At 35.3% G+C, this 12,589-nt stretch overlaps 1 protein-coding gene across 20 annotated transcripts in view; it reads right to left on the bottom strand.

Moving 5' to 3' along the window:
* LOC149780246 (uncharacterized) overlaps positions 1 to 12,589 on the bottom strand; it is a 90,777-nt gene that overhangs the window by 63,477 nt on the left and 14,711 nt on the right. For all 20 annotated transcript variants that reach the window (XM_089937037.1, XM_089937040.1, XM_089937048.1 and 17 more), the window contains exons 5-6: positions 4,703 to 4,893; positions 2,538 to 2,651 (exon numbers count right to left, since the gene is read on the bottom strand). In XM_089937037.1, the coding sequence (XP_089793163.1) occupies positions 2,538 to 2,651; positions 4,703 to 4,893 (305 nt within the window). The remainder of the gene's footprint in view (positions 1 to 2,537; positions 2,652 to 4,702; positions 4,894 to 12,589) is intronic.

The raw sequence follows: 12,589 nt of genomic DNA, 5'->3' as shown, positions 1-12,589 counted from the left end.
CACAAGCATTTCATCAAGCAGATTATTGAATCTAGCAGATACAACACAAGCATTTCATCAAGCAGATTCTTGATACAACAAGCATTTCATCAAGCAGATTACTGAGTCTAGCAGATACAACACAAGCATTTCATCAAGCAGATTCTTGATACAACACAAGCATTTCATCAAGCAGATTACTGAGTCTAGCAGATACAACACAAGCATTTCATCAAGCAGATTCTTGATACAACACAAGCATTTCATCCAGCAGATTATTTATACAACACAAGCATTTCGTCTAGCAGATTCTTGATACAACACAAACATTTCATCTAGCAGATACAACACAAGCATTTCATTTAGCAGAGTCTTGATGCAATACAAGCATTTCATCTAGCAGATACAACACAAACATTTCATCTAGCAGATAAAACATAAGTATTTCATCCAGCAGATACAACACAAACATTTCATCTAGCAGATACAACACAAGCATTTCATCTAGCAGATACAACATAAGCATTTCATCCAGCAGAGTCTTGATGCAACACAAGCATTTCATCTAGCAGATACAACACAAACATTTCATCTAGCAGATACAACACAAGCATTTCATCTAGCAGATACAACACAAACATTTCATCTAGCAGATACAACACAAGCATTTCATCTAGCAGATACAACACAAACATTTCATCTAGCAGATACAACACAAGCATTTCATCTAGCAGATACAACATAAGTATTTCATCCAGCAGAGTCTTGATGCAATACAAACATTTCATCTAGCAGATACAACACAAACATTTCATCTGGCAGATACAACACAAGCATTTCATCTAGCAGATACAACACAAGCATTTCATCTAGCAGATACAACATAAGCATTTCATCCAGCAGAGTCTTGATGCAATACAAACATTTCATCTAGCAGATACAACACAAACATTTCATCTAGCAGATACAACACAAGCATTTCATCTAGCAGATACAACACAAGCATTTCATCTAGCAGATACAACATAAGTATTTCATCCAGCAGATACAACACAAACATTTCATCTAGCGGATACAACACAAGCATTTCATCTAGCAGATACAACATAAGCATTTCATCCAGCAGAGTCTTGATGCAACACAAGCATTTCATCTAGCAGATACAACACAAACATTTCATCTAGCAGATACAACACAAGCATTTCATCTAGCAGATACAACACAAACATTTCATCTAGCAGATACAACACAAACATTTCATCTAGCAGATACAACACAAGCATTTCATCTAGCAGATACAACACAAGCATTTCATCTAGCAGATACAACATAAGCATTTCATCTAGCAGATTATTGATACAATACACGCTTTTTATTTAGCAGATTCTGGAGTTAGTGCACTTAATATAACACACAGTGGAATCCTGATTATCCGAAATTGCAGTCACTGAAGAATCATGAGAAATGATTCGGATAAAGCATACATATTTATTTGAAAAATATTTGATGTCCATAGATAAACAAATAGTTCACTTACTTAGGATTTAGAGAATAAAAGTCTACGATGATAAGCTGTTATACAATTTATGTTAAGAATCTTTAACTCATTATTCCCTGGAGATTTTTTTATTTTCGCCGGAAATGTGAATAAGAAACACATTTTGAAGGCTGCTTCTAACAACATCCAAATAAATCTGCTTCCAAGAGATTTTCGTTTAGCGGGAATGGCGCATTGCAGAAGAGTAAAAGTCGGATTTTTTTTTTTTAAATTGGACCCATCATTTTCGTGTCCTGGCCACTTTGTACTTGAAATCCCCAACTTACCTTACTTTTTGAAAAGGTTCGCCTGTCTATATGCATTTCAGACTTGCTGCGTTAGAACTGAGGCCAAAATGTCTAAAATCCGGACACGAAACCCGATTCCTAATACAGGCGAATTTTTGGTGTAAAAATCGGGGTCTAAAAAAACACGTTTTTCCTCTGTATTTTGTAATGCAAGTAGAAAGTTCAGATTATTTGATATCCTTGAAGAGCTATATCTGTCTACTTTTCTGTAGCACAACCCACTTTGGCATATCTAAAATGACGTTGACGCTTCAGAGCTCGGAAGTAGGGTACTACCTCCTGACGCCACAAACGTGGCGCCAGGGGTTAATGAGTTAAATAAAGTTTGAATATAACTTGTACACCTAATGTATAGGGTAGAGATTTCGGTTTTTCATTAATGCATATTGTATGTTGCAGAGTTTCATTGAATTTTGTTGTTGAGACTCTTGAGAGAAAATGAGGAGTAGCATCAATTATAACATTATTAAGTAGCTAATTTAAGTTTCGAAACTGACACAATAATGATTCAACAGAAAGATATTCTCAGTCATGCATACACACACACACACACATTTCTACCTACTTACCTACCTCTCACACATACATACATACATACATACATACATACATACATACATACATGCACACAAATGTTTCAAAATAGGCTGCATATACAAACAATGCTGTTAATGACAAATCTATTTAAATCAAATCTTCTGATCCATTCGTACCTCTTGCTGTATCTGTTGTGGTAAGGTTGGTAGTCGTCGGTGTTGCTGCCATATTTGTTGCAGGCATTGCCCTCGTGGTTGTTGCTTTCATTGTTGTTAATGTGGTGGTTGGAACTTTAAAATTAATGTATACAATGCAAAGTGGGTAATTGAATTAATTAGTACGATGATAACAGAAAAACTTTGGACGAGAATCACACGGTATAAGCACCATACGGTTTAAAAGAAATTAATATGTTGTCCAATACTCATGACAACATTTTTGTTGTCTAATACTCAGGGCAGCATTTTTGACACAATAAACAACATCCGTTAAGGAGAGGATCCCTGCTTTAGTATGTAGCGTATTACTTTCTCTGATATGTTAGAAAGTATCGAAAAGGACACCAAATGATGCTGTATAACGGAAACAACATGAACTATATTCTGAGTTCGATACGATATTGTTATTGTTTGTTTGTGTCATTAAAGTTTGATACAACATTATGTTTTTACCTGTTTCTGTCATTTAAGTTCGATACAATATTGTGTATCTTTCGGATATACATGTGTGTGTTTGTGTCAGTATGTGTGTATGTGTGTGGGTGTGGGTGTGATTTGGACTTTTAACGAGGCTTTAAAAAAATTAGTCTTATGTTACGTGTTTAGGCTCGAATAAACAGTAACACAAGAAAGAGTGAAAACAACAAGTTTTGAAAAAAATATAATGATTTATTTCCCTCAGAAAAAAAAATTCTGCAAACATTAAAAAATATAAACTTACGGTTTTAAGAATCAAATCCAAAATTAATCCAAGAATAATCCACGAATAAAATTTTAGAAGTCCTAATAACAAAATGTTCTAATGATTTCAAGTTCGAGTCCCGACGAAGTATCCAAGATGGAAGACGATGACGTATGATATAACATGGAGTGTTGAAGTCTACAGTTGCTGATAGAAACACGATATATCACTCCGGTTTTTGAAATCTGAATACATTTTTATAAAAGCTGTCCTAGTTCAACAATTTCATATGAGCACACATATTTTCCAGGAAAAAATATTAATCCTTTTGAATCCAAGTAATTTTAAATAACTCCAAACAGCACAACATGCAACTTCCAGTGTAAAAGCCAAACTACTGAGAATATCTCTCAAAAACAAAGGTTATATCGTATTCTAAAACGCAAAAAGTGTGTCACGTGATCATGTTTCAGAACCTCGTCGAAATTATTTACTAGTTAAAGATCACGTACACCCAGTGTGGCCCTGACGAAAACCAATCATTTTACTCTAAGAAATAAAATAAAAAATATTGTTTACATCTTAAACACGTAGTCCCATCATGACCTCGACAACAACCAATCATTTTAAAATAAAAATGGAATTTATTTACGTGCTTGCTACTAGTTTTGAATCAAGGTCAGGATCTAGATCAACACCTGGTGTTTACAAAACGAACAACTAAGGTCACACTATTTTCTTGAAAAGGTATCATCTCTAGTGAATAAATTTGCATTACAATAGCATGTAATGAAAAATAATTAAAACAAAAATAAAACTGATAAAAAAAACAATTAAATTGAAATAAATATATATTAAATCAGATATAATTAAATCAAATATACATAACATTAGTCATATCGCTAAGTTCTCTGCAGTGTGACAGTTTATAGTGATGTCTAGCACTGGGGCATCATGCTGCAGACATGTAGCATCATGTCCCACCCGGTCACGTTATCCTGACACCAGGTCGACCAGTCCTAACACGAACATCTTAATGCTGAGCGCCTAGCGAGGTAGAACTCGACCTGGGTTCGAACCCGCAACTTTCCGCATCCGAGGCGGGCGCTCTAACCACTAGGCACCGGATTAGTCCTGGATACACATGATAGATATTTTCAGGAAAATAAAAATTGACCTAATTTTTTAATAATAACGTATTTAATTTAGAATCCCTTGCGTTTGTTATCGTTGAATGTATTAGTTTTTCTTCAATTTAATTGTAAACAGATTGCACTTTTCTAAATTATAATAGTAAAGAAATCACGCAGAAAGAGGCAGACGGACAAACAAAGTGAAAGACAGAGAAAAAAGCGTTCATGGACTAAATAACTGGGTAAATAAGATTTAACTTTAAAGTGACTAAATGGAGGACTAAAAAGCAAGAGAAAACACAGAATACCGGTCGTTCTTATTGGAAATGTGTTATAATTCTTAAGGGCAGGTCCACGGCAAAATTCCGGGTGCAAATGATCCGGCGAACGACAGCAGAAGAAACAGATGGTATCGTTTGTGGGGTTCTGCTCATTCAAGCAGTCAATATTGGATGTGGTCCTATACCAGTTTATTTCGCATTCTGTCTGTCTTCCGCACCTACAGGTATATAATAAATGCGTTCAAATTAAAGAACAGAAAAGAAGAAAAAGTCAGCATTAAATGGGAATATCCCTTTATTTATTTTTTATCTTATAAATAAATAAATAAATAAATAAATAATTTAAATAAATAATAAAAAAATTTATTAGTTATGCACCTTTTCGCCCAGGGATCTTTCAGCGGGAATGTGAAGGATTAAGCCCACCTTTCAATGACCTGTTTGGGGATTTTCACTCATACGTTAAATACACGTTCTCGAGTGTTTTTGTGTGTGCTTGTCCTATGAAATAGAGGAGTTCATATCGGAACATGGTACATCATACTCAGCATATTCACCCGTCTTTTAACATGTATGAAGGATATCAACTGTAACAATAAAGCACACACACACACACACACACACACACACACACACACTTATGAAAAGCGAGGAAAACGTCACTCTGTGCACAAGAGCAAATGCAATATTAAATATGAACATGAGAACATGAGATTTCGCATGACTCCTCGCAATAGTTTTTGGCATTTAGCACCAAAATGACACTCTGGAAATAAGGCGATATATGTATGTTGTATGTATGTATGTATGTATGTATGTATGTATGTGTGTGTGTGTGTGTGTACTGTTACGACTCTATTTCTTAAAATATGTAACATTTAGAAGTTAAACCAACAAGTTCAGTCAAATCAACAAAACAATTTATTTTTATGCAATATAAAGTAAAAATTTAAGAGACACACAGTATTGTGAATTAAATCCCAAATAATCATAAATGTCCTATCTCAATTAAAAAAGATAGAATATTCAGAATGAATTCCAATAGTCTTGAATGCCTTGATGTTACACAATGATGCAATCCAGAATGTCTTTCAGTGAGTTCACAAAAGTCCAAAGTAATGTGTATAAACCCCAAAAGTGAATGAATAATTCCTCCCAAATTACGTCTGACTTCAAAAACACAACTGCAAGCTCTGATCACGGATTCCCACAGATTTATATAGAACAGGAATTAATATTTGTTTTTCAAATCTTTATATATACAAATTTCCACTTGACACATAACGTAATAGAATGGGCAGATTTCCAACAGAGAAATCAAGTCTAACTGTAAACAAGTCTGACGCTGAAATCTTGCTGCGTAAACATGTTGTTTACCACTTGCATTTATATAAAAAAAAAAGTTACACACAATATACACTTGTCGGACGTTTATCTAGCAGCCCTATGTTTTTGTCTCTTGGATATAAAATGAATCTGCGGTGACTCTGACAGCGTCCTTAGGAAATCGGTTGATCATTGACAAAAGGTTTTATTGAGGCATAAGCGAGCATTGAAGATCTCAAATGAGTAAACCGCGAAGAATCACCATCATAGTAGCTGATAATATTACCTAATTTAGTTCCATTTGGTGACTCATACACATTTTTTTGTTGTATCTGTGATTATAAAGTCGAGTTCTGCCTCATTTATGATCAATCTTGTACAACGGCGCTCATTAGCAGACGAGGCACCATGTGAATATTTACCATTGATTTTTCAACCTATATCATTTGCAAATGAATTCTCATCATTGTTGTCTTCTTGTTTTGGCAACCAGACCTCTGTCAGTTAGCTCTGTAAATTTACAGACGAAAAAAATAGATTTTCCATCAATGACCGAGGCTGGAAAATAATTTAATATTCATTCATATTCCGTACAGCTTGTCGCAGATGGTATAAACAACTCAGTGTTATCGAAGCGGTATAATTTTTATAAAAAAATTCTGTATACATAATTAAACCACCTTAGATTCCCTGGAATCTAAAGATTCATGTCATTATTGGCTGCCCTAGACCAGTACATGTACTTAAGGGAGGTAACTCTGCTGAGACTAAACAGTATGACAAAGAAGAGCAACTCTAGGTCACACCCACAATGTTTCTTTTATTTACGAAAATTCCGCGTATCATGGGTAAAGAGCGCCTGATTTTGTGTGTGTCTAGACAAAAATGTACTTGAATCCTAGAATCGTGGGTTTGTGTCTTTAGTTTTAAAAATTGGTTAGTATTGTAACCAGCTAGATAAAGCTATCCAATACCACTGTGTCAATAACGCCCTTACTGCTAATTGACAATCAATAGTCGATATAAAATATACACGACAATAACAAAAGCTTTCGATTTGCACTTGATATAATGTGTTCTGATAAATATTAATTCTAAACACATAGCATAACACCATTCTGTGGTCTTATGGTTAGCGTGGTTGGATTTTAAAATCGACGTGTGAAACTTCCTTCGTGTTCCATTCCAGTAACGGGCATATATTTGTCGGTGGTTATACCAAAAAAATATTATAATTGGGCGCCGCGCCTGGCTCAAAGTCATTGGTAATTCGCCTCTTACCACGTCAAGCCCTGCAGGTATGCATGTTTTGCACCCCATGGGATTCGCCTTGGTGGGGGCGTGCAAAAATTATCATGATAATTACATTGTTGTTGACCGTAGAGACGCGCGAAATAATTACTTGGACAGCCTTCTGAACTTTCTAGAATTTCGTTTCGCACATCTAGGAGTTCGCTGGGAAGTGTGTCCATGAAATGAGAGGACCCTCCCCCCACTTGGTAAAAATTAAAATAGGTCTGTGTACAGTGTAAATATCTGTATATAGTGCTGTATATATACTTCTAAATTAAGATAAGAATATTGCTGTATATATGTTACTAGATTTAAGTGCTGTATATATGCTACTAGATTTAAGTGCTGTATATGTGCTACTAGATTTAAGTGCTGTATATATGCTACTAGATTTAAGTGCTGTATATATGCTACTAGATTTAAGTGCTGTATATGTGCTACTAGATTTAAGTGCTGTATATATGCTACTAGATTTAAGTGCTGTATATGTGCTACTAGATTTAAGTGCTGTATATGTGCTACTAGATTTAAGTGCTGTATATATGCTGCAGATGTAAGTGCTGTATATATGCTACTAGATTTAAGTGCTGTATATATGCTACTAGATTTAAGTGCTGTATATATGCTACTAGATTTAAGTGCTGTATATATGCTACAGATGTAAGTGCTGTATATATGCTACTAGATTTAAGTGCTGTATATATGCTACTAGATTTAAGTGCTGTATATATGCTACAGATGTAAGTACTGTATATGTGCTACTAGATTTAAGTGCTGTATATATGCTACTAGATTTAAGTGCTGTATATATGCTACTAGATTTAAGTGCTGTATATATGCTACTAGATTTAAGTGCTGTATATATGCTACAGATGTAAGTGCTGTATATATGCTACTAGATTTAAGTGCTGTATATATGCTACTAGATTTAAGTGCTGTATATGTGCTACTAGATTTAAGTACTGTATATATGCTACTAGATTTAAGTGCTGTATATATGCTGCAGATGTAAGTGCTGTATATATGCTACTAGATTTAAGTGCTGTATATATGCTACTAGATTTAAGTGCTGTATATATGCTACAGATGTAAGTGCTGTATATATGCTACTAGATTTAAGTGCTGTATATATGCTACTAGATTTAAGTGCTGTATATATGCTACAGATGTAAGTACTGTATATGTGCTACTAGATTTAAGTGCTGTATATATGCTACTAGATTTAAGTGCTGTATATATGCTACAGATGTAAGTACTGTATATATGTTACTAGATTTAAGTGCTGTATATGTGCTACTAGATTTAAGTGCTGTATATATGCTACTAGATTTAAGTGCTGTATATGTGCTACTAGATTTAAGTGCTGTATATATGCTACTAGATTTAAGTGCTGTATATGTGCTACTAAATGTAAGTGCTGTATATATGCTACTAGATTTAAGTGCTGTATATATGCTACTAGATTTAAGTGCTGTATATATGCTACTAGATTTAAGTGCTGTATATATGCTACTAGATTTAAGTACTGTATATATGCTGCAGATGTAAGTACTGTATATGTGCTACTAGATTTAAGTGCTGTATATATGCTACAGATGTAAGTGCTGTATATGTGCTACTAGATTTAAGTGCTGTATATATGCTGCAGATGTAAGTACTGTATATGTGCTACTAGATTTAAGTACTGTATATATGCTGCAGATGTAAGTACTGTATATGTGCTACTAGATTTAAGTGCTGTATATATGCTGCAGATGTAAGTACTGTATATGTGCTACTAGATTTAAGTGCTGTATATATGCTACAGATGTAAGTGCTGTATATGTGCTACTAGATTTAAGTGCTGTATAAATGTTACTAGATTTAAGTGCTGTATATATGCTACTAGATTTAAGTGCTGTATATGTGCTACTAGATGTAAGTGCTGTATATATGCTACTAGATTTAAGTGCTGTATATATGCTACTAGATTTAAGTGCTGTATATATGCTACTAGATTTAAGTGCTGTATATATGCTACTAGATTTAAGTGCTGTATATATGCTGCAGATGTAAGTGCTGTATATATGCTACAGATGTAAGTGCTGTATATATGCTACTAGATTTAAGTGCTGTATATATGCTACTAGATTTAAGTGCTGTATATGTGCTACTAGATGTAAGTGCTGTATATATGCTACTAGAATTTAAAATAGTGCTGTATATATGCTACTAGTCTGTTTGCAGTGTAAATATCTATATATACTAGAGTTAAGAATAGATTAAGATAGACAGTTAAGAATATATCAGTTTGAGATCTGTATATATTGTAAATATCTGTACATAGTGTAAATATCTGTATATAGCAAAATATTTACATCATGTATTTATTGAAATATTTTATTATATATTAATGTGAGTATTTTTGCCGTTGAAAACTTACATGACATTGGCATACAACTTACTGATCAACTTGATCCTGAAAGCATCACATACGATTTTGAAATGTTACAAGAACGAAAATCCGAAAGAAGATAAACACTTCCAACAGAATTCAAGTCTATCCAATAACTACAGCAGGCAATGACAATTTCACTGGCTAGAACACGGGTGCACAACCTCTAGCCCGCGAACGTGTTCTGCCCAGCCCTCAGGGCAAATTAAAACAACACATAAATCTGGCCTGTGAACAGTAGTTATATTAAAGAAATTAGTGGTTGCGGCCCTCGAATGGTCTTAAAAATTGCAATCTGGCCATTGGCCGAGAAAGATCCCCTGGCTAGGATTAGTGATGATACACAAATTCAGCAACTCATTCCACTCGCAACGGCAATAGAGAAAATTAGATATTAGAGTTGTCTCAAGAATATGAAACAAAAAAGATTGTGGGTGAGCGTGTAAGACACCTAAAGAAATGTATTGCTGATCTATAGTGATAGACCGTAAAAGGTCCGCGCACTAAAAAAAAACATATCGTTCTGGTGGAACGCAGAACGCTAGCGTTCCAGCGTTCTGGACCCTCTTTTTTTTGTTGCTGGTGGACACTCAAATAATGTACCTTTTCTGTTGTATGTTGGAGACTACGTCTTGTGGGTCTAGCTCCGGACATACTAGTCCGAGTTTCCTCTGACCCTTGCCACCCCATTTTTGACATTTGGACATTTTTGTTGGGGTATATGGACAGAGCGCATTCCCTATCGAAAGTTGGAATTTGCCGACACCATTTGGTGTCGGCATGGGGTTGCCGCTTACTAGCCGGCCCAGCAAACTTGAACGACCTTTCAGCGAGATATACCTGCATGAAATTGATAGGAATATGATTTATTTTCTCAGAAATTGCGATCATAGCATTCGTTATGTCTTTCATCCGCTGATACACGAGACGAAAATACGTCGTTGCTAAAATTTGACCTGGATCTGGCCATTTGTATTCCTAGTCACGTGACTACACAACTCTTGCAACCGCTATCTCAATGACATCATCATACAGTCACGTGATATCAACAACAGACCATTTCTAGTGTTGCTATAGGAAAACAAATCGAACATATAAAGAAAAGTCATGTAATTTTTATAGAAAAATAAAAAACATAAACTTCTCAAAATATTTATTGTGAAAACAACGAAGAAAATCTGTAAATGTTGCAGAAATTTGAAGAAAACCAGATTCCCTACGAAGAGCACGTGTCAATGTGGTAGTCACGTGACACCAACCAAAAAAAAAACATCGCTGTCACGTGCTCGGTACTTCTTGAAAATGGTTTTCTCCACCCTGCTGCGATATCGACAGGTTTCTGTTCGTTGCTCTCAGAATAAGTATGTTGAGAATTAAGTGTGCATTATATTTATTTACAAACATTAAGTGACTTCTATATAATATGTCCAAATTCTATGTACAACAACTTGGGAAATTTATTTCGATATCACGTGACTATATGACCTCTGATGTCATTGACATGTATGTTCCGAGATTTGTATAGTCATGTGACTCGGAATGCAAATGGCCAGATCCAGGTCAAATTTCAGCAACGACGTCCTTTCGTCTAGTCTGTCAGCGGATTAAAGACATGACGGATACTTTGCTCACGATTTTTGAGAAAATAAATCATATTCCTATCGATTTCATGCAGTTATATCTCGATGAAAGGTCGTTCGAGTGTGATGGGTCGGCTAGAAAGCGGCAACGAAATGGTGTCGGCGAATTCCAACTTTTCGATAGGGAATGCGCTCTGACCCTACACCCCAAACAAAAATGTCCAAATATCAAAAAATGGGGTGGCAAAGGTCAGAGGAAACTCGGACTACGGACATACCAACGTATCGTTAATCATGTCCTACGTAAATCAAGTAGATGCCCAATTCTGGTCATCAAGTCTGAAATGTATCCGCGACAAGAGCGGATTATGACACGGTAAATAAACAGGATTAACAGGTACCGATATACTCAAATGACCAGGGGGAACCTCGGGGATAAATGAGTAAACAATATATCCCTGCTGCGCAAGCGCAGGCTGAGTCTGTTTGGATTTTTCAAAATCTACTTAATTGCCACCATCTACGGCGTTACAAACGTGGTTCGCGGATACCATTGATGTGATTTTGACAATGCCCGGTAATATCTGACGACCACCATTATTTGGATCATTGTTATATTTTAGAGTCTATGCTGTGTTTACGGTGGATTTTATTTTTTTTCATACGGCGGTGATCCGGGGATAATATTTGTCAATGATATCATTGGCGGCGTTTTGCATTCCGACGATGTCCAGTCCGGGTATTTTGAATGTCATTTATTGGTTTCTAGTGATCTTAAAATATCCAAGAAAATTATTCAAATATGATGTGTCCATTATATATACTCCGCCTTTTACGACAATAGGGTCCATAAATAATTCTTAGTAGACTCAATTGCCGTTTCTGTAATAGATTTTATACTTTTAAGATACTGTGTCATCGTGATGATTTTCTGTTCAAGGTCATCTTTTGGATATTCAAATATATACTCCTAAAATATTTTTGTTTTTGCTTTTTTGTGTATTTGTGTGCTCTTGTCTTATTTCATGGATGAGTCTTTTTGTGGAATAACCAGTTTTATAGGTTTTTTCATCTGGTCATAGTGGTAATATTGCTTCTACTCCATAATAAACCACAAAACCATTAATAGTCCCCAAGGCTGTTCTTATAAAGTCAGGTCGTTGAGGTTCTGGTGGTGCTGGTGGTGGTACCAGTGGCCATCTTAATACAGTTCTTATCGATCATTGGCATAATCTGGCGTTGATATTTCAATGGCAGCACTTAGCGTTGGCTCATGTACTG

Source organism: Sinohyriopsis cumingii, chromosome 16, assembly GCF_028554795.1.
Source record: "Sinohyriopsis cumingii isolate HCF-2022 chromosome 16, ASM2855479v2, whole genome shotgun sequence".
NCBI classification, from domain to species: Eukaryota; Metazoa; Mollusca; class Bivalvia; order Unionida; family Unionidae; genus Sinohyriopsis; species Sinohyriopsis cumingii.
Note: the sequence above shows the minus strand (reverse complement) of the source record. Positions and strands in the feature narration are given on the sequence as shown.